General features: G+C 37.3%; 1 protein-coding gene across 1 annotated transcript in view; it reads left to right on the top strand.

Moving 5' to 3' along the window:
• The window catches only part of ANLN (anillin, actin binding protein), a 29,627-nt gene extending 7,844 nt beyond the window's left edge, over window positions 1-21,783 (top strand). Inside the window, exons 6-25 of the mRNA XM_059818546.1 lie at window positions 373-566; window positions 703-810; window positions 1,304-1,424; window positions 2,295-2,411; window positions 2,959-3,185; window positions 3,755-3,906; window positions 4,211-4,358; window positions 5,012-5,147; window positions 5,468-5,647; window positions 7,491-7,617; window positions 8,558-8,606; window positions 8,686-8,742; window positions 10,218-10,256; window positions 10,616-10,637; window positions 11,600-11,712; window positions 13,293-13,346; window positions 16,095-16,181; window positions 17,727-17,834; window positions 19,899-20,071; window positions 20,446-21,783. Coding sequence (XP_059674529.1) covers window positions 373-566; window positions 703-810; window positions 1,304-1,424; window positions 2,295-2,411; window positions 2,959-3,185; window positions 3,755-3,906; window positions 4,211-4,358; window positions 5,012-5,147; window positions 5,468-5,647; window positions 7,491-7,617; window positions 8,558-8,606; window positions 8,686-8,742; window positions 10,218-10,256; window positions 10,616-10,637; window positions 11,600-11,712; window positions 13,293-13,346; window positions 16,095-16,181; window positions 17,727-17,834; window positions 19,899-20,071; window positions 20,446-20,569 — 2,336 coding nt within the window. The 3' untranslated portion in view covers window positions 20,570-21,783. The remainder of the gene's footprint in view (window positions 1-372; window positions 567-702; window positions 811-1,303; window positions 1,425-2,294; window positions 2,412-2,958; window positions 3,186-3,754; window positions 3,907-4,210; window positions 4,359-5,011; window positions 5,148-5,467; window positions 5,648-7,490; window positions 7,618-8,557; window positions 8,607-8,685; window positions 8,743-10,217; window positions 10,257-10,615; window positions 10,638-11,599; window positions 11,713-13,292; window positions 13,347-16,094; window positions 16,182-17,726; window positions 17,835-19,898; window positions 20,072-20,445) is intronic.
• Window positions 21,784-22,610: the final 827 nt, after the last annotated feature.

The following is a 22,610-nucleotide window of genomic DNA, read 5'->3' as shown; positions in this document are numbered from 1 at the left end:
GTGGGGTGGATGCCGAACAATGTATCTGCCTTATGTACTAGAAGGCTCATTTACATGAAGGATGCAAGTGAGGCTGGTTGTAGAGGAAATGTTGAAAAAGCAAACCAGTTTAAATAACTGGTGGATCACACATGGACTTTAGTAAGAGAAGGACATCTATTTCCTCTGGTTTTCTGCTTTATTAACTTCAGTGTTCTGTTCCTGTGGTGATTTGCACTTCACATTTAGTTTGTATAAAGTATAACAGAGTAAGAGCTGTAAAGGAGGCAGCTTAATTGCTTCATTGAGAACCTTCAGCAGGATGCAAAATTCCAGTGATTTCTTCATGTGTTTTTGAGAGTTTCTTTCAAGGCAAAACAATTGTTCTTGTAGGGGGATCAGGAATTAAGCCCTTCCTGGAACGCTTTGGAGAGCGCTGTCAAGAGCGTAGCGCACGGAGTCCTGCTACGAATACTCCAGGGTGCAGAACGCCCATTGTTACCCCAAATACAAGGACAATCCAGGAAAGGCTGCTCAAACAAAATGAAAATTCCTCTACTGCCAGTTTAGCACTTCAGCTTAAGCAGGTATGACTTGCTACATTCATAGCTTGTTTATAAGCTTGGGGAAGATTCTTACTGTTCTGCACCTACCTGACGAATTTGAAATGTTTTGACATCTTAAAGCTGTCAGCTTTTTCCCCGTTCCCCTTTATTTGCTTAGGAACGTGAGCGAGAACTTGCAAGCCTTCGTGGCCGGTTTGATAGGGGCAATCTTTGGAGTGCAGAGAAAAGTGAAAGTTCAAAGAGAAAACTTCCAGAAGCTAAAATGGTAATGTGTTACCTCCATGTATCAAAAGATGATAGTCTGTGAATTCCTTTAACATGTTCTGAACATGGGAATAGATGTGCAAATGTAAATAAAAGCTAAAAACCTATGCTTTGTGAATGCCTGGGCTGTGCAGGACTGCTTGTCAAGTGGTTTGTATGATTAATAACAAATTAGTAGATTTTTTCCTCCTGCAGAATCAATTAAGGACACAAGTGATACTGCTTTGAGCCAATTGATTTATTTTTTTGATGTTAAGTGTGGTTTTTCGTATTCTATAACTTTAGAAACAAAATAAAGCTCCTCACACAAACATTCACTTTAGTATTTAGTACTTTGGCTGAATTTCTTACACAAATAAATAGGATCCTTCTTGATCTTGGATAGGCAACCTCTTTTCCCTAGCAGGCATTAAAACGTGTTTCTTTCTGGCAGGTTTTTTTTTGGTCACTTAGTACATTCAGGAGGTAATGTTCAATGTTTTTATTTTTGCCAGGAAAGCCAATCTCAGGCTAGTCCAAAACGTCCTCCTAGTTCAGATGCCACTGCTTTTGGATCAGCAGAAGACACACCAGCAGGTGACAGGCCAGCAAAGTCTCCCAGTGTGGAGTCTTCAGGTAAGAACTGTCACTGCTCACCTGTGGCTAATAGGGGACTGAAGCACTGCCCTTGATGTTCATAAAGAGGCTAGTAGCACTGACATATAGAACTAGATAGCTTGTTTGGTTACTGGTTTGTCTAAATCTTCTTGTATGATAATAATACTCTGCATTCCTATACCACTTGAAAGATTGGCAGGGCAGATTGCCTTTTCATTTCTTAGTGGGTTTACCTATGTTTCATATGTACATGAATGTTAAGTGTAGAGAGAGTGAATGAGAATCGTCAGTTATAGATTTAATCTGTACTGTACCTGAGTATACAAATTTCCACAATAATCTAATGGGTGGGAACTCTTCCCTTGTTAGTACCGCCTTATAGTAGGGAACATGAAAAGAATTCCAAAATGCTCATGACATCCTTTCTGGTACTTAGTGAGTGGAAGAGCCTCCAGTTCTCTGAAAAAACAGCAAACTTGATTAACACTTCTTATAGACATTATGGGCAAACAGGCTATCGAATGTGCTTCTAAGAAAACAGGATGATATGCTGCTCTTAGGCTGGGTTTGGGTGTGGTGGTTTTTTGTTTGTTCGTGTTTTAAATTTTCACTTTTTGCTCTTGAGTGGCTGCACTCTATGATGGCTTCAGCATTTTTTTTTTCTTGTGCTATCAGTTTTCTGATTATAAGGTAGAAGTCTAGTTGTACAGGTTGTGGAGGTTAGATATTCTAATGCTTTTTTGACAGCAAGCTAATTGGAATAATTAATCTAGCGGGCTTTTTGTAAGTTGTCAGCTATATTATCAAACCTACAAAATTTAATAACTAAAAAAAACAATGTTCAAAGGATAGACATAATCTTCAGTGACTTCTTTTTTATAAACTTAGATGCTCCTAAATGTGAAGAGACTGATAAACCCAGTCCTCTGAAGATCACTGAGCCAAAGAGCCCTGTAAAAGCGATGTCTATCTCAAAACTTGAACAACTTGCTGAGAAACCGAAAGGTTTGTATTGAGTAGATGTATGTTAATGCACTTAGCTATCTGTTACCACTTGTCCAGCAGAGTGTTAATATCATTCAAGCCTGAACAATGAATTCACCATACATCTGTTGACCCTTGTGTATGTTTTGTAATGAGGTTTATATAAAACAAATCAGGAAATGTCTTTTATTATAACCCTTCTCTCTTGACATTCAAGCCTTCAAGGAATATTAAAACACTGATATCAAAGTTTATTGGGAAAGAACAAAATGACTGCTCTGTTATGGGAGTTGCAGTTAAGATTCAGACTTATTTGAACTAAGATGTTGAAATTTGTCTAACAAGTGCATCATTTTATTCCCTCTCTGTATCAGTTATGCAGTATATGTGATAATGGTATATTAACTATACTTTGGGGTTCTATATGCATGACTATAAGTGCTTTTGAATCAAGCTTACTTGAAAAGCAAAAATACTTGGCCTATCTGTTAACATCTTTCTGCTCATTTAATGAGAATGAAGAGTTTAGTCGTGATGCTACTAATATTTTTAAAACCTCGCCCTTCAGATGAAGTATATGAAATCGAAATGAGTGTGGATGACGAGATGAATAGTTCAAAAGTGATAAATGAAATTTTTGAAGTTCTTCAAGAGGATGGTCCAGACATAGAAAAGTTGAAGAAAGAAATGAGCATGAGCCTGGAAGGTGAAAGTGATGAAGATGAGCAGGAAGAGTCACTGAATATTTCATCAATGTCTCTGTTAACCCCTCTAGTGGAATCTGTTGGTCCAGAGGTGAGAGTTCTTGGGAGGCAGGGAGGGGCTTGTTTATCATGCAAATATGTATAATTTGCTTGTGAGCAGTGATATTTTTGTATTGTGATACGTGGGCAAATAGCAAAGTTACAAATGACATTTTGCTAATGAAAACATAAAGAGGTAAAGTTATTTTCCTCTGAAAATAGCATCGCATATTGGATGCTCTGCTAAACAAGTGGTTTAATTTCTGCTAAAACAAGCTTGAGTATATACATCTATTACTTGTACTGGACTTCAGTGGTATACATGCATTCAGTGAAATGGTTACTAATGAAAATCTGAAGAGAAGTAATTGTAACTGTACCAGTTTGGAAACTAAGGGTGAAATCTCCTTGACTTCAGTGTTGTGTTGGTGTCTTTAAAATAAATAACTAAAAATAGTATGCTCCGTGTCCTAGGAAATATTTGTAAAATGTCTGTTAAATAGTATTAAGCAGCCTCCAAATTTACTGTTTACATGTAATCGCAAAATAAGTAAAAGTGAGAGGAAATAGATCGTGATAATGTGCACAGATATCTGTAATATAACATTTTATTCTCCCCAGGCCTTTGTTTCTCCTTGTAAGTCAATTGGTGAAGGTAGCAGTATCAGTGATGTAAGTCTGAAGTCTGAAAAGTCCCAAAGGACTAAAGTCCCCAGGGCAGAATCTGGAGACAGTATTGGCTCTATGTCAGAAGATCGCAACCTTCCATATAGGTAATAAACTCAAAAACCCACACCCAATTCTGCAAGTGTGCAAATTAAGACACTGGCTTTCTTAACTCTTCTACTGAAGCATACTGCTTAAACTACAAAAGAAGCTTTTTTCCAAGATCTCGACCTTTATCAGAGATTGCTTCTATGTAGTCTTTACGTTGCTTAAACTTAAAATGAGCTGATAGAATGCTTTTTTTTAAAACCATTTAGACAAGTTGGAAAACATCAATACCTGATACACATGTGTATATAAAAAAACTTGGCACACCTGTGAAAGATTTAATGGGGTTTCCTCTTTTAAAAGCGTTGATGCATATAGATCTCAAAGATTTAAAGAAACGGATCGTCCTTCAATAAAGCAAATTATTGTTCGCAAAGAAGATGTTGCTTCCAAACTAGAAATGAAAAAGAATGGCCCATCTGATCAAGTCAATATCAAAAAGAAAATGCAGGTATCTAATACACTTCTTAAAATCCTTTTTCTAATTTACTATTTCTTTGCTTAATTTCCCCTGTGAATGTCCAGGACATTAACAGACTGCTTAGAACTGCAAAATTAGGTGGTTTAGTGTAATTCTCTAATGGTAGGGAATGATACTGCATAATATGAACAGCTAATGCATCTCGTAGAAGGATCATGCTATAGAGTAAGTCTGGAGAGAACAAGCCATCGTTTTGAGAAGGGGATGGGCAATTTATATCTTATTACTGCCTTTGAATTAGGCAGGATTCATAACTACATACTTTCAGTAGGCAGTATTCTGATCCTCATTGGTGCCTTGTTCACCTACATTACTGAATTTCTGGTTAACTGTTGCTTCCCCTGGTAAAGGGAAGACTAGACTGGATATGGAGCATACAAATACTGAAGTCATTCACTCCCCACCATATTTAAATTACCTTTTGAGGTCAAAAAAAATTGTGCCACAATATTCTTTTGCAGAAGTAACTGTAAGCTGCAAGATTTATGTAGTTTACTGTCTAAATGGTCTGATTTTTCTGAAGCGTAGCCCCAAAAATGCTAATCTGAAGACACTTCCTTGTTTGAATGTAACAGTAAGTATCTCTCTTCTTGCTAATTATTTTTACTACTGGCTTACTCTAGGAGCTGAATAATGAGATCAACATGCAGCAGACAGTGATTCATCAAGCCAGTCAAGCTCTGAACTGCTGTTTTGATGAGGAACATGGAAAAGGGTCACAAGAGGAAGCAGAGGCAGAGAGACTTCTTCTCCTTGCAAGTAGGTTTTTAGACTCAAGTTCGATTCTTTGTCATGAACACTTTGAGAAGAATTGATGAACTCCGGAAGTGCATTTATTATGCTACCTTGTAGTTGCTTCTTATAGATCTTCACCCGGAAAATGGGAGAGGATAGGTACCTGTTCTGTCTCAGCTTCTATAGGGAAGAGGCCATTTTTTGCTATCTCTCTTGTCCCTAATATTCCTACTATTCTGGAAGACGATTAACATTTCTGTTTCATTTCACATACTCATTGCAAAAAAAATTGTTCAGTACTGCTTTTTCTGTTACAACTATAATTAATTAATTTCTCTATGCAGCTGAGAAGAGAACTGCTTTATTGGAAGAACTGAATAAACTGAAGAGTGAGGGGCCTCATAGTAGAAGAAATAAAGCTTCTACATCCACTGAATTTGCTCCATCCAGGGGTTCTGTTTCCATTTCAGAAATGCGTCTACCTCTAAAAGCAGACTTTGTATGTGGTACGGTTCAAAAGCCAGGTAAAACTAGCAACTGAAAGCTTTACCCCTTCCTTCCCCTTCCACCATCCTCTCTGCATATATCTCTGGTTTATTCTCCTTGGGTTTTTGTCTTCTGCATTGGTGTTTCTCAATTCTGGAGGCAGTGAAAATTTAGCACTTACACTTATTTGATCTGCTTTTTGGCTAAGTTTTCAATATTTTCCATGGTTGTTTTCATTGCATCCGTTTCTGGCTTATGAGGTTCAAGAAACGTATCAAGGCTTTCCCAGCCAGTCTTAAAGATCTTTATGGCCTTCTGTAACCTGTTGGGGAAGAAGTAGAATTTTGCATCTCAGGTTATCTTCTGTCTTGCCACCTTGGAATTTTTTTTGATGGATACAAGTCTATTACTAAATATCATTACATAAATTCTGACCTCTGTGGTATTGTGAAATGCTCATTAAGCCTCTTTTTTTTTTTCAGTCTTCCTATTAACATCCCAAAATACTTAATTTACAAAGACTAGTCTTCCATTATTTTGTCATATTTAAGTCATTAAAGCATTAGAATGTGGATTTGTTGTTTCTTTTGTTTCAGAAGAATATCTGGTATTATCTCTCTGTAGGTCTAGAGACTTATCCTGGAAGATAATAAGCTTCTGTGTCATGTGGTTGTTTAAACAACCTGCAAGCCACAATAACCAGCGCTATTTTATATAATGCCACAGCATATGATTGTAGCTGGACAGGTTCCTGCTTCTTGCCTCACTGAAACTCAAGGACAAAAGTAATGGGACAAAGTCTTGTTTAATATTGGCTGCAAAACATCTAATGGATTCATATGTAGCCTTTCTTGTTTTCTTGTTTAACTGTCCTATGAAATGTAAAGTATATTTTTGTGTCTTTACATAAAATCACAGCCAAGAATATAAATGTAAATATTTGACATAATTTACCACCCCCACCCCCTGACATGTTACAGTTCTGGTTTCATGAGGCAATTAATCTCTGTTACAGGAAAGCCTCTCTAATGATTACAAAAATAAGTTTAGTTTCTATCAGTAATTCTCACAACCAAATTGTCTAAACAAACAACTATGAACTATTTGTCATCAAAACTTTATTCTGGAAGTGCAGCATTTGCTATACATTGTGCAGCAGAACCTCTATTAATCACTTTCATCTCTGAAGAGAACATCAAATAGAAATATAAAGAGAACAAATCAATACTTACTAGAGTCTTCAACAGTTGTTCTGAAAGCTGTGACTTGTCCTATACAACAGAGCACTCAAACTGTTTCAGGTTTTTTGTTTTTTAATGTGGTATGATATTATGCAATGCTCCTGCTTTGCTGTTCAGAAATTTGCTGCACAAATTCCAAATCATCTCCTGACACACTATTGAGATGTGCACTCGTGGTCATCTTTCTTTTTTTCCCATTATGTAAAAAGTGAGGGAAACGAGTTGCCTGGATAACCAGTTCCTTTACAGGACTGAAAAAAGCATGAGAAAGGGCAGTGGCAAAAGGTGATGTATGCTTAAGCTGGCAGGCCTAGAAAATAACAAGAGTCTAAGGAACTGAGATTAATTACTGAATCTGAAAGTTCTTCCTCTCCCCTCTCACATGCTGGGTAGTGTAGGTCTGGCCTGAGATGCCCCAGGCAGTAATGCAGTTGTTCTGAATCCTGTGGAGGCAGTCTTACTACTAGACACAGTAGGGAAAAATAACTTGGTTTAAGAGTAAGTTTATAAGCAAATCTTGACTGTAACCAAGTGTTTAAGTGGGGTGAAACAGAGGTGTGTTTAATGCCAATGCAGTACTTGAGGGTTTTTAGATACTGGTACACCTCTAGCTATCAAAATAACTGATATTTATTTACAGAAGCAGCAAATTACTACTATGTAATAATACTGAGATCTGGAGCAGAAAACATGGTTGCAACTCCATTAGCAAGTACTGCCAGCTCCCTGAATGGAGATGCTCTTACTTTTACTACGATATTTACTATGTAAGTATAAAGAAACTGTTTTGGAACCAGTTTCAACTCTGATGGTGGAGCACGCATAAAAATATTTAAAACCTTCATATAAGGATGTCATATTCTGCAAACAAATATGGTGAGATCTTGTGGTATGGGTATTTGCTGCTTCAAGAAATAGCTAGAATGCACTTCTCAAAAGAGCAGTCTAGACTTATTCTACCATCCACCAGCTAATTTATCTCTTGCTTTTTCTACTTTTGTTTTCTCCTGCAACACCTGCAATGACAGATGGATTGCTCTGCCTGAGATGATGTGGTTTTCTTGTTTGCAGCAACTAATGTTTTTATATAGCTATTTGGCTTTGGTATCTGGAAAAAATAGTACTCTTAAAACTAGAACTTCAACTCTCATATGGTAGCTAAAAAAGTGTTGTGAGTTCAAATGGCTGTTTGTTAGCAAAAGTCTTCCAAAATAAATAAGCAAACTCCCTTTTTAAAGTCCAACCTAACTGGAATTTTCACTTAAAGCTATTTATTCAAAAAACACAATCTCTGTTTCTAGAAACATGTGCCGGCAGTGGACTGAAGGGTGCAATGTGAGAAATGGTAGATGCACTCTGTCTGCTCTTTGTCCTCCCTCCTCTTTGTTCTTTAAGTTCTAGAAAGTATCTGGAAATAGTAATAAAAAAGCAGTGCTGCTTGCACTGAAGATTGCTATTTTAGAAGTGAAAGGATCTCAAACAGCCCTATTGGCCTGCAGGAACAAACTATGACTTACTAATAAGAGATGAGCTATTAGTCAGCACTATGGCTAAGCTTCTCTTGCGTAGAACCTAGCTGCTCCCTGGGCAGTTTTAAGGAGCAGAAGGAGGGAAGAAGTAAAGAGTAACTTTAAAAAAAACAAAACAAAAACCCCCCTTTTTGCTTCAGTGTGTGTTTAACTTATTTTTCTCCCTCCTTCCTTTTAGGCACAATGTGTCAAATGACTTTGAAATAAATATAGAAGTTTACAGTTTGGTATGTATCAGTTCCTGTCAAGAGGATGTGTAAGGGAGAATGATGTGTTGTACTTTCTTAATACCTTCTTGTTTTACAGGTGCAGAGAAAAGAAGTTACAAGCACTGATAAAAGGAAAAAGGCAAATAAATCGAAGGTAAATGAAACATGAAAATCAGTATGTTCTATGTCAACAGACGGTACACTAGGAAGACTGCAGTGTTCAGGGAGAACTGACTAATAGCGTTAGACAACCTGTTGCTTGCTTTTTCCCTTCTTGTTCCTTCTTGGAACATCTGCAATGACAGATGGGTTATGGAGTCCTGCAGCTATTAGTAGATTTGACCTGCAGCACTTGGTTGAGTCTGAAATATATTGGAGGGGGAGGAGAAGTCTTACTAGTTCTGCAAAATGCTGTGCTTTGCAAACTTTTATTAATTAGGTGTGGTGCCTCTGATAGTGATTTAGTGCCTTTATTTGTCACTTTACTTAAACTACACCAGTCAATATGCTCTACCCTGCAGTTTGAGTTGTCTTAAAGGTTCTATTGATCAACTGCAACGCTTTTCTTTCTTCCCGTTGTTAAGTAAAAGCGCTAGATGCTTATTTTTTAAAGCAAACATTGTTTTAATTAGTCCTTGGACATAAACATTTCAGTTTGGATAGAGTGCACATTTCAAGTGTTTGTGCTTTATTAAGGCTTTGTGACCCCAAACAAGCCAGTGGCTTTCTGGAGGTGTTTTTATGATTGTTTAGGATTTTTTGGGGTTTTTTTTCTTCTTGTCATTCCAGTAGCTGGGCACACAGCGTATTAATGATTTTAGGTCTGATTTCCTCCTTGTCAAAAGATCTGTCACTTAATAGAAACAAGAAACTTGAGTGTCTTTCAAAACATTCTTAAAACCTGTCTCTGCAAACAGAAATAGGAGCTTCGTTTTAGTCTTTTCACTGTGCCAAATGAAAGTAAGAATGCTTCCACGTATTGCCCAATAAAACCAATTTGAAGTCCAGGGTTTCTTCCTGTCCTGTGCTGTAGTTTAGAGGAATCTTTACTTAAAACTGAATGTTTTTGTGGCACTGTAGGTAAGTTGCTGATGTGGGGTTATAGGTTTGCTGATGGCATCCTGTATCTGCTTTTTTTGACAAGCTTCTTACACTTGTCTTTCAGCTTCAAGAATAGATGAGTACATAATTCCAGTTCATGTTTAATATACAGGCTCATTTAAACTTCAAGATTTTCACCTGAAAATATAGATAATGTACAACAGTAGCACACTGAACATCTCTGTACTTGTATTGTTAACTCTTGTCTTTTAATAAGCAAATGTAACTTCGAAGCCCTGTTACATGAAGGAAAAAGGTCTGCTAAGATTGTTTTTTCAAATGCATGCTGTCTATACCAAGCTAATCCATAATTAATCTTTTCTGCAGTAAATATTTCTTTGATATGTAGCATTCCTTCCACTGAAATACATTACATTCTGTCAAAAACCAAAACTTACTCATTACAACAACTCATATCCACTCAAAATTTATTTAGATAAGAGTTCAGTAGTTTGACTGTCTAATTATCACGCGAATGTGATGGACAAATTCAGTAGCAAATGTATTATCTTCTTAATTCTTTTGTAGGTTATTACTCCAAAGAGATTATTAACATCTATTACCTCTGTAAGTATGAATGTAATATTGTAACAAGATCTGTTATGACCACTTCCAAAGGCTGTATTCTCACACTGAATAAGGCTGTGCCCATAGTAGGCTCTTGGTGTCCCTTACTTGAAACTATGAACTGCCCAGCTTTCTGCAAAACTCTTCAGCCATCAGCTCAAGAAATAGCTATCAGCTCTAAATATGTAATGCTGGAAATACACAGTTACTACACATTTATTTGGACCTTCTTTTCAAGCTGTTTTTGTTTGTTTTTATAAAGTACTTCAGATCTAGGTTTTTTCTAATCTAGTTTAGTCTTCTGTAGAAATTGTCAAATTACTTTTCCGCTAAGCTTTTATTTCTCTCTCTCTTTCTAGAAAAGCACCCTTCTTACTCCAGGTAAGTAAAATATAAACATCTTATGCAAAGATGAATATTCTATGCTTGCTGTCTAAAGCAGTGTATCAATAAATAATACTTGTAACAGATGATAATTTGGGAGTAATAAACACAGAATTATGTTAGTTTGCTAGCTGAGAAACTGGCCCTGTGTTTAATGGAAGATCTCATCACAAAATCAAAATTAATACCGGGTATCGATGCCCGTGACTTACATTCTTTTCCTGAAAAGGTGAACTCTAATGAATTTTAATGTTTTAAACTAGACTCTTATGTCAACAAAGTAATACAGAGCAAACTTGAAAATGTGAACAGATTCTGAAGTATTGCTTGTGTGTAGTGTTCTTAACATGTTTATATATTTCTGACTTTTGGGGGGAGAAGAACAGCATCTCTGAGTGTTTTTCTAACATAAAAATGTGTTACACGCTTGTCTGACTACATTATGAGATACTTGAGCTAGCTTTAGTACAAATTGCAGCAATAAGGAGCTCATGAACTAACTCTGGAATGTCTACCATGCTGCTGCAACTAGTCAGATTCCTGTGCCTGAGCTATAGTGCTTGTTTCTATTGATCAAAGTACAAAAAGGAATATAGGCATACGCAGCGTGTCACTTGAGAAGAAGTTAGGAGATTTGAAAGTCAAGTTCCTACTGCAGGGCATGTGTGCTTTGTAGTGTGCCCTAGAGTGCTCTCCGTCCCCCGAGACTTCTTAAAATGCTTTTGTCTTTTCCTTTGTGTATATTTCAAAACTCCTTTCTGAAAGAAAAGATCTACTGAGGAGGAATCATGTGCACCAAGATCCTGTCTGAATGTGCTGCTGGGCTGCACTGCAAAGAGTCCTTCTCCTGGAGTACTGAGTAGGGCACGCATAAAGTAGTACAAATAAAACTTTTTAAGCCTTGCAGCATCCTGATTGTGTGCTGCGTTACGACTTGACTTTAACTTTTTTCTCCACAGCCATGGCCAGTCCAGGTGGCCCTAATGCTGTACGCACTACTAATTTCATCCTTGTTGGATCCCACAAGCTATCACTGTCTTCTGTAGGAAATGCCAAATTTGCATTGGACAAGGTAATGGAAATTTTTGGTTACTAATCCAAAGGTAATTGTGTACTACTAGAAAAACAAATATGAGTCTGGGTTTACTGTTTTCAGGCAAAATTACCATCCTGAAATGAAACACATAAAAATAACAGTATATATAAACCTATGTATAAAATTTATGTATAGTTGTTGTTACTCATATTTCATTTCATATGACTGAAATGTAATTTTGAGATAGAACAGAAAAAGACTTATGTTATTATGCCAGATGTTCTTTCTTTAGCTCAATGTAAGCTATGGTTATGCAAAGATAATGAAGGCATTTGGTTACTGACTTGCTTTCACTGACAATAACTGATGTATGGAGTTGGCATCTCTGTATGTGATCTCCATGATGTTCGTTACTCTTGGTCTTGTAGTTATCACTAAATAAGATATTAAGTGTGTATTAATGATAGTGAAGTATTTAGAATTTTCTACATTTAACTGACTTAAAAATTGCTGTTTGAATATAGTTAGGAGTATGATTTTCCTTTCATATCCCAATTAAATTTGTAGAAGGAAGCTATCTAATATTTTTTGAGAGCTATTATTGAGTCTTATACCATTAGTTCCTTGTTTAAACAGAATGTTTATTGGCTGTTACCATTAGAAGTTAAATACATTCTTACATTCATTGTAATCTCTAACCTCATAATATCTCTTATCTAAAACCTATTTTAATAGGTGTTTATGCCAGCAGCTATCCTAAGATAACTTAAATTAATTCAAAACTTGCTACAGCTTATGGTAGTACTAAATTACAGCTTTGTCTATCCAAACAGCAGCATAAGAATAAATTTTCTTCTTGGCTAATTAAGTCTTATTGTGATGACAGTAGTATTGCAATTATAGCTTCTGATGAGAGATGAGATAACAAGAATTGGTTGTGTTTGTGCACAAGATCAAAACCAAAATATCACAATAATCCCAACTTGCTTTTTAGAAATTTTGCTTAACAGTTGAATTGCACTGCTCTTACTGACTGTGTAAACTTCAGAAGTACCAGCTTTGGCTCTTCAGCATAAAACAGAACTGTGTGTAGAAATCTCATTTTGTGTATGGCTTGGTTATTGGAAACCCCTTGTTCTTGGAGTTATGGGAATCAGCTTTTACATTATATTCAGCAGTTTGGGTTGGAACTTTTTAGTTTACTCTTTAGGACAGGACACTGGACTAGTAAACCGTAGCACAAGCACAAGGTTCAAATAGAATTCCAGGGAAGCCATCACTGGGTTAATTTTTTCCAGGTGCAAACTTCAACAGTTATGAATAAGAATTCCCCTTTTTGTTAAATAATTTAACAGAAAAAGTTATCACCTCTGTGAAGCTTCAGTTTTGACTTGGCCTGTGGCTGTACCAAACAGCTGCTTTTTAACTTGCTCCATGCATTTCTAATATGGAACAAACTGCTGCCACAGTGGATTTTTTGAGTTTCATTCCTCCCTTTTATATGGACTGTTTAAAATTCAGGGTAGAAAGGATCAAAATGTACTCATAACTGTGTCCTTTTTTAATAAACCTTAACTTTACACTAATCGCATTGAGCATGTTTCTCTTTTCCCTAGATAAATTTTGAAGGGGAGGAAAAAGAACTGTTGGGCTATATGTTCCAGGACAAGGTTGCTATGATCCTTTAGTTTATAACTTAAAATAGGAAACTGCTTCCTAGTGCATGTTGCTCATGTCTGCTGGCCTTTTTGCAGTATTTATTTTTTTAATTCTTCTTGTAAGAAAATGCTTACAAAGATTTACTAATTAAACATAAGATGTTAGGAGCCCTTACGACTTGCAGAGTTCTACTCCCTGTCTTTTACAATAATAAGCATGCTGCTAGAACTCAGTTATTTAGGCCACCTAGGGTTTTTCCTTCACTAGTGTGTGTCTCTTGTCTTCCTAGATCATTAGAGGAGGGTTTTTCTTCAAAACAAATCGATGTGTCTCTTAAAGATTGCTAGTCAGGAAATTTGAGCCAACTTCTTGATGAACTGCACAGAACATAGAATCAGCTATTCTGCTAATAGAGGACCAGGGAAAGATGACTAGCAGCCTAAATGTTGGTTTAACTCAACTTGCTGTCGCTGAAGAAAATTAAAATCACTCAGGAACTAAGTATCTTGTTTTAGTCTATTGAGACCTTGTTCTGTCCAAGACCTATCAAGACCTTTGTTTTTTAAGCAAAAAGCAATCATAAAGAACTGAAGTTTTGAAAGTACTAAACACATCAAAATGTGAGGTTCTTAATTGTACACAAATGTGCAATTAAAATATTTGCTTGGTGTATACATTTTCTGCTTTAGGAATTATGTAAATTGATATGCTTAAAAGAAATAATTGGTCTTTGATCTCTGAAAATAGTTTTATTAACTATTAACTCTGATCCCTTAGAAGGAAGTGTTTTAGATAACTTTACCTATGTTTTCTCTCAAAATTAAGCAGGTGGTAATTTTTAGTACCTATAATCTCCAATCTGCTATGACAGTAAGCCAACTTCTTGAGATAGTCTGGTGTGATCATTCAGGTATCTATGAGCTAGCCTAGTCATGGGCTTTAGTTTTTCTCTTCATCTAGCTGGATAGTCAACAAACTGCTTTCTTTCCACCACCTCCACCCCACTTGACTTTGAAAGATATATTGTTGTCTGGAATGTAATATTTTCTCATTCTGTATAAAGGAGGATGTTTTGAGACCTGCTTTAGTAGTTAGTAATGGTGGTGTAGGCTCTGCATAACTGAGATGTTCCGTTTGTTATACAGCCTTTTTGCTTTACTGTCAGACAGCTCTTTACTGGTAAACTTCATAATCCACAAAGTAGATTCTTCTGTCCTGACATAAATTAGAAAGGAATGCAAAACCCACAAACTTGAAGTGGGGAATTGGCCAAACTTCCTTGGGGCCCTCATTCAGAAATGGATTTTACTGTGGTCTGGTAGGATATAAGCCAATGTTCCCTGGTGTAGCATGCAGGGTTATAGTTGTCTTTGCTGATTAAAAATTCAGGACTGATGCAACTTATTTGCAAACACTTAACTACTTTTTGCTTCTCAAATGGTCATGTAGACTCCTGCCTAGTGCTCAAAATTTTGCTGTGCTATACTGTAGGGCCAAGTACATGAGCAAGCCATGCATGCTGTCTTAGTTGAGTAGACCTAATGTAAAAATGATTTGATTGCCTGCTTGTGCACATGTAGGCACACTGCAGCTTCCTCACAGACACAATTCAAAGGCGATCACTTTCTAACCGTAGCATGTGTTTCGGTGTTCTGCAGGGTTCACTGAGGCCTACAGATGTACACTTTTAACTACTGAGGGTTACTCTTGTTCATCTTAACTACTAGCAAAATTTAATTCTGTTTGATTGACATTGATTCCATGGCTCTGAAAGCTACTTCATTATTGTGTACATGTGCCTGTTCCCTGGCAAATAGTTCGTTCTTCATATTTGAGCAGCACCATCAGCCTTTCTGGTTTTTCTAGTAAGACAAAACACCCATGTTTCTGATTTTTTTTCTTGTGAGATTCTTACAGTATTGCTTATTCAGATTAGCAACAGAATATGGTATGTAGAACGTCCTGCAGATTGCCATTTGCTTGTTGAATTAGCAATGTGTCTCTTAGCTTCCCTGTGGGGGGAAAAAAAGAAGGAATGTGAGTTCTGACAGTAGTGGTGGGAGCACTCATTGTAACGGGGTGTTATGTGTGGAGGGATTGGAAGTCCAAAGACAGTCCTTGTTGCATGCTTCTCAAAGCTCTTGAATGCTGAATAACCATTCAACCAACCTGGTACAGTAGTTGAGCTGCTTTTGGTTTTTTCAGTGGTAGAAGATAAGGCTTGGAACCTCTTTTGTTAGAAATGACTTAACACAGGTCTTCAACACCTTGAGTGCCAGTTGAGAACAACTGCTTTCATTACTTTTCCCTTTCTAGGGTTTTTTATACAAATATTTATCAGAGTAAGCACTACTACATCAGTATCTGCCAAAAATGCTTACAGCATCCAAGTATCAATGCTGTTTAAGCCCCCTTTGATATTTTCCAAACAGCTTAATGTCAAACTGAGGCAGAAGCTTGCAGGAGGTGGACTGATACCTTGTGTTGTTTTTAACCATGCTTGGAGTGCCTGTTTGTCTAGATAGAAGCATGTTTGTGCATATGTCCTGGGCAAACTAATACGCAAGTAAGTCTTAACGCTTCTAAATGATCTTGAAACAAAAAGAGACTATTACTGTATTGCTTGAGACTGACCACTCCTTTCTGGCTGAAGATCCTAAGAATAAGACAGAGCTAACATCCTGGTGCAGGTGGCTTGCTTGAACTGGTAGAGTTCAGAGGTGTCAAAATTAAGTTACTGATTATTTTACTTCTTGCAGGTTCCCTTTTTGTCTCCTTTGGAAGGTCATATATATCTAAAGTTAAAATGCCAAGTGGACTCTTCTGTGGAGGAGAAAGGGTTCTTGGTAAGGTATTCACTTCAAATTCCTTCCTCAGAAATTACAGGTCCTATTAAATGTAGTCACTTTTTAAATTTCACACATGTATTTGTAGTGATTGTGACGCTTAAAAGTGGCTTTTTTTCCCTCTCTGAACCAGACCTCAAAACTTCCCTCGTTAATCTTCTAAACATGCCTAAATTAAAGCTACCTTTAGAGTTAGTACATCTTTTTTTCTTCTAAACACTGTTCATTTGTTGTTTTGAACTTCAGTTAACTTCCTCATGCTATATATAATCTGTGATGGGAGATGAGATTCTCATTTCTCTGCTAGAAACTTTTACAGGACACCTTGTTTTTTTTTTTTTTTGTCTAGTAAACACAAATTCTCCCTAGCAAAAGACTCTTCCCCCCCTCCCCACTGTCTTCAGACTTTGACTTAGAAGAAGCGACAGTATTTTTTGAGAAACCTCTCGAGCAGCTCTCTCCCTGAAGCCGGGCTTGGGAAGGGCCCCGCTGCGGGCCCTCCTAGGCGGCGCTGTTGAGAGTCTGGCCAGCAGGTGGCAGTAAACGCGCTGGGAAACAATCACGCGTGCTGTTACTGCGGTGTTTTCAGAAACCGCAATTCCTTTAGGCACTCCTCAAGCAGTTCTTTCTGCCTCCTTTCCCTTTACTTAATTGAAGTTGAACAGATTTCATCAGATGCAAACATTTCGCCCGCTTGTGGTATTTGCTATCCCATGTTTTTGTGTACTAACTTAAAGTCCTTGTTTACTTCTACTGTACAGTACGTAAAACCTGAAGAATGTTGTACGTGCATGTTAAATTTTTTCAGAGTAAGGGTTTGGAAACTCCCTGCACCATTGAAAGTTATAATGTGAACTGTGGAGAGTGAAAAACACAACACCCAAATTAATTGGGGGGGGGGGGGGGGGGGGGGGAAGTTCTGTACGAGTTCAAGAGGGATCAGGAATAGAAGGCAGATACTGAACTTGCCGTTCCAGTACTAAGCAAATGGGGCTTGAAATTGGCATAATCCTGCATCCAGTAAAATAACTGCCAACACAAACATTTACAAATCAATTTCTAATTTCTTTTAAACTGACTGGACTCCTGAGTGTGGCCTGTGGAATAGCCAAACATTTTGTAATCCTGAATTGTAAGTCAAAGATGACTTAAATACGTAATCACAACAAATTATGTGATACTAACACATGTATTGTGAACCATTCATCCTGTGTCTGCTATAAGTAACCCTCCATTATTGTAAAATAATGGGAATGCTTACCACTGTCAACATGGAAATCTGGTAATTTGAAATAGCAGTGATAGGTGCATTTTGAGCAAAAGGCTGCAAAATTAAGAATGATAGCATAAGCCCATTTTCTATGCTATCTGCAAAATAAATATACTGTACTAATAGAAGTCTCTCCCAGTATATATTTTTTTCCTTCTCTTATGTTTACTCCTGTGACGGGTTGTACTTGCAGAACCATTCTGGTAGAAAAAAAATAGTTGAGTACAGATGATGCTCAAGTTATAACGTTACTCCATTTTTTAAATTTTTTTAAGACTATGTTTGAAGATGTTAGTGGATTTGGAGCATGGCATAGGCGCTGGTGTGTGCTGTCTGGAAACTGTATATCTTACTGGACATACCCAGATGATGAAAAACGAAAGGTAATGGTGTTTTATAAAGCTCAGGTCTAAAGCTCTGTAGTACCCAACACAACTAGCTGTTCATTTTTAATGATAGTAACGTTTAGGCTTAAAACAGGTAAGTATATTAAAAGCCTGATATTCAAGCTCATAAGTTTCCTTGGGGAATGGAGGGGACTTTGTCTTTATAAATCTGACTTAAATCAGGGCAAACTTAGAAACTGACCACTTTATCTGGTGGGAAAGGGGAAAAGTGGCAGAAGAGCCATATTGAATTTCCCCTTTAGTCTTAAGGCTTTCCATTGCTCTTGTCAAATGACTAATTATTTAATTGAAATTGATCAGGCTTGTACAGCTTAATAAGCAGTCTGTATCTAGTTGCCTTGAGTTTTAGACAAAATAATGACTTTAACACTTAACATGGTAAAGAATTAGAGTGGGCAATCCTTCTATATTGCAGAAACATAGCTGTAATTATGGATTATCTTATTTGCAGTCATTGTTTTCTTGCGGCTCCACATTATAGCTGAAACTGGTGCTTTTTAAATGGTTCTCACAGAAACCTGAGTTATTGTCTGGCTAATGAGACTAATCAGAGGTTAGTCTGTCACTGAGGTGAACCTTCTTGTCTCTTTAGCCTGTTCTTGCTGTGTACTGATACATTTTTCAGGTCCTTTTAAAGACTACTTTCAAGAGGTTTTTTCTGACTCACTTAAGCAATTTACCGTTAAACACTTGCTTGTTTGTTGGCAGAACAATTTCTTTCCCAAACTCTGCAGCAAACTCTGGTCCTTTTGGGCCTTCTATGCCAATCCAGATGCCTGAGTTTAGTTTCTTCCCTGCTAACAGAGGAAGACCATATGCTGATAGTTGACACTGCCAAAATATATCAATGTACTTTCTTTCCCTGCCAGAGGAGAGGGAAAAATCTCTGCCTACTGTAATAGAAGATAGGCAAAAAAATAAAGTTAGGCAAGAAAAAGGTTCCTATTCTGTTTTTACCTGCAGGAAAGCAGCTCTGGTTTCCTTTCCAGATTCTGTTCCTAATAATCTTCTAGACTTGTTTCACTATCATTCTGAGAAAGGGTCAGCTATATTTATTTGATATACTATCATCTACAGTGATACTAAATTTTATCCTTATTAAATGCCTCCCCTTACCCCCACTGTATCTGTTCTACCATGCAGAGATAGATGTAGCTCAGAAATATCAGTATTAGGCAATGATTGCTTTAAATGGTGGATTTTTATTTTTAAAAATAAGCTTCCCATGGCTGTACATATATGACCAAAATGCACCCTGTTTCTTAATGTTCCTTGAAATGGAGCTATCCTTCTTTTTCCTCTAACTTAGGTTAATTTAAGTATCTATGGAATAGTATAGTGAACATGCCCAATAAATAGCAAACTCTTCTCTAAGCCAAGAGCTGCTTGTGATGTTTCCCTGATGAGGTATTCTGTAGGTGTGAAGAATCGGAGCCAAGGTCTGCAACTAACTTTAGGCATACAGCTGATCCTCTGTCTATAGTCAGCAGAAAGAGATACCTGCCTTGAAATTTGAAATCCTCTTTGGAGGAGTCTAGCTATTGACTATAGAGGGAGCTAAAGCAGCTGGACGTGGCACTTGGGTGCTTTAGTTGCATGTTTGAAGATGAGTCCATATGCTTATAGGCTTTGAGAAGAATGATGCAAGCATCCCTAAAGTGCGTGTTTTATGTAGGCTTTGACAGGGTTTACTCTATTAGTTTGGACTTTATTATAATGTTCTCTTGAATTTGAGAGTTAAAGCTCTTTTTTAAGGAAAAAAGTAAAGAGGGGATATATCTTTCTAGAGCCGAAGCCTTTGGTAAGAGATGGATTTGTTAGCTGTATTGTACGTGGCTCAGCCACGTACATGTTCCATTGTCTGTATTATCTTGCTTCAGCTGTGGCTCTTAAACACAAAAAGTTAAATACCTCTTTTTGTATGGAGTAATTTGATTGGGCGGGGTTTCACTTAATATGGCAAAAACTGTCAAAATGTATGTTTTTCAGAATTAGTGTTGATTGCAGTATTCTTGACTGATGAACAAACTTCACTTTCAGCATCCTTTGGGCCGGATAAACTTGGCTAACTGCACTAATCATCAGATTGAACCTGCCAACAGGGAGTTCTGTGCCCGTCCCAACACTTTTGAACTAATAACTGTCCGTCCTCAGAGGGAAGATGACAGGGAGACTCTTGTCAGCCAATGCAGAGACACACTCTGTGTTACAAAGTGAGTGGATAAAATAATGAAGTTTGTGGGAGGGGTGTTCTGCCTCAAGTGATAGTTTTAATAACATAGGGGCTTTACAATTTTGACATGCCAATGAAAAACTCACTTAAATGCTAAGACTTTGGGATGACACTTGAACTGTTTGGTTCACTTGTAGTCCTATTTTGTTTTGCCATCCCATTTCAGTCTTCTGAAGACAAACAACTCTACTTTTCCAGAAGTGGGAATGCCAGGTAGCAGGATTGTGGAATATTTGACTTCATTTTTTCCCTTGCTATTTGGGCTTCTATGGGCGGTCAGCTTGATATTTTTCAGAATAACTAAGTAGAGGCAGAGGAAGATGTATCTAATCCATTGGGTTCTTTGCCTTTTAGGAACTGGCTGTCTGCTGATACTAAAGAGGAGCGTAACCTTTGGATGCAAAAGCTCAACCAAGTTCTTGTTGACCTTCGCATGTGGCAGCCTGATGCCTGCTACAGACCTGTTGGAAAGCTTTAAACTCTGGAAGGGAAATATGAAAAAAAAGTATGTAAAAACCCACATGAACTACAGAAAAAAAGAACTTAAATGAAAATGTGGGAAGTCCTCCGGGTCACTTATGCTTTAAATTTGAGAGAGTATTTAACATTATACAGGACTATGTTATGCAGTATTTTTATTTCACTTTAAGAATTTTAAAACTTTTTTACTTCCTAGCTTTTGAGTATGGTAGGAAGCAATTAGCTGTTTCTAAATGTGCTAAATATTTATGTAACTCCTTTTTTGTAAGTCTTTTTTAGCTAAGTACATTCTCTTTAAACAGCTAAATTATTGCAGAAAATCACACTTCAGGGCAGGAAAAGGGGGGGCAAGCTAGTAAAAAAACAAGCTTACTAGATAACTCAGCTCCCTGAAAGAAACGATAGCTCAGAGTTTTCTAACAAGGACGGCGCTGAAGCACAAGATTCAATATTGGATGGTTTGTCAGGTTTTTTGTAATGATCAGGCGTAGAAATTACTAGTAAATTTTATTCTGCAACGTGCAATATAGGTGTTTCTTGCTTGCATAGTGTCCTTGTGGTCCAAACAAAAGACATGCACAATATATTCATACTTTTGCAATTTCTCATACAAACTGGTATGGATAAGTGTATGGCATGTATACTTTGTGGTTTACAGGGGTGGAATTATGTATGCAGTATATTGCACTTTGATAGAAATGAAAGGTCTTGAATATTTTTGTTAGGTCTGCTATATTAAAAAAAAAAGAAAAAAAATTAGGTTTAGGATTGTATATGTCAGTATTTCCTGGGACTCACGGTTTGTACAAGCTAGAATTCTCCATTTGAGAACCAGGAATAGGTTGTAAAAGTGCTTTTTTTAAGACACTACAAAGCTGCTATGTACCAACTAATACTCTGCTTGCCGAAAGTATGGGTCTTCCTCCCCCTCGTAGACAGGTCCATAAATGCAGATAAAAACGTTACTTCAGACCCATCAATAAAATGGCAAAACTATTCAGTTAAAACTTGCAATTTTCACAGCTTTTCACTGGGCTTAGTGAAATACCATCTCATTACTTCACTATTGCTAATGCAATAGTGGAACACTTAAAATTGCTATTGCTGTGTTATATTCACACTTGAAACACTAAATTCTGTTAGCTTATACTCTTTTCATCCTGCCACTTTTGTACTTTTGCTTTTAAATCTAGTTTTCCTTTTCTGATGTCTTTAAATATTTCCAAACTATGTATTGAGATTTTATTCGTTTAAAATAAAGAATAAAACACTTTATGCTTTTTTCATAATGTCATCTATGTGTTTGAGATACTAGTTTGTAGGCTGAAGAAAAGCTGCACTCCACACAGTTTAAGAAAGGATTCTATTCAGTATGTGTATCCCAAAATACCGCTCGATCTGAGAAGATGGTGTGATGCCTCAGGGGCAGCTAGCACCAAATTTTGTAGTGGGAGGCCAGACTGTCTGTGGGCAGTTACCATGAGCTGGTTGGAACCAGCAGAATTAATGTAGAGGCTGCTAGAGATCGCAGCTCATCAAGTGTGAAGAGGAGAGATGGTTCTTGTCTCTTGTGACAGAGACACAGCAGCAGAGTAGCAATACAACACAAGACAGTGGAGGAGCAGATGTCATCTGTGGATCCACGGTAGGCTGTCCGCTTAAACTTCCAAGTGGATGTTAATAAAAATCATTACATATAAAATTATGAAACGAGTCCATAGAAAGGTGTTAAGAATGGAACTGGATATATTGTAAGGGAATGACTTCTTTTCATTCAGGCTAATTGGGATATTATCCATTGTAGAAGCTGATCTGTGTGTGTTCATTGCCCAAGCTGAAAAATTATCCTCATCAAGGAAAGGTATAGAGTCTAACAGGTGATATAAGTTAGAAAAGCTGAGCTGGATGGTGAATTCTAGGCACAAGCTGTCAGTGGCGGTGACCTGCGCTACTGCAGCCAGCAGAAGTGTGTGACGCTACCTGAGCAGCAAGCCTGCATTTACAGCTTGATGGACTTGCACTGCTGTGTACCTCCTCCC

Source organism: Gavia stellata, chromosome 6 (genome assembly GCF_030936135.1).
Source record: "Gavia stellata isolate bGavSte3 chromosome 6, bGavSte3.hap2, whole genome shotgun sequence".
Lineage (NCBI taxonomy): Eukaryota > Metazoa > Chordata > Aves > Gaviiformes > Gaviidae > Gavia > Gavia stellata.
This window is presented reverse-complemented; position numbering and strand designations above follow the sequence as displayed.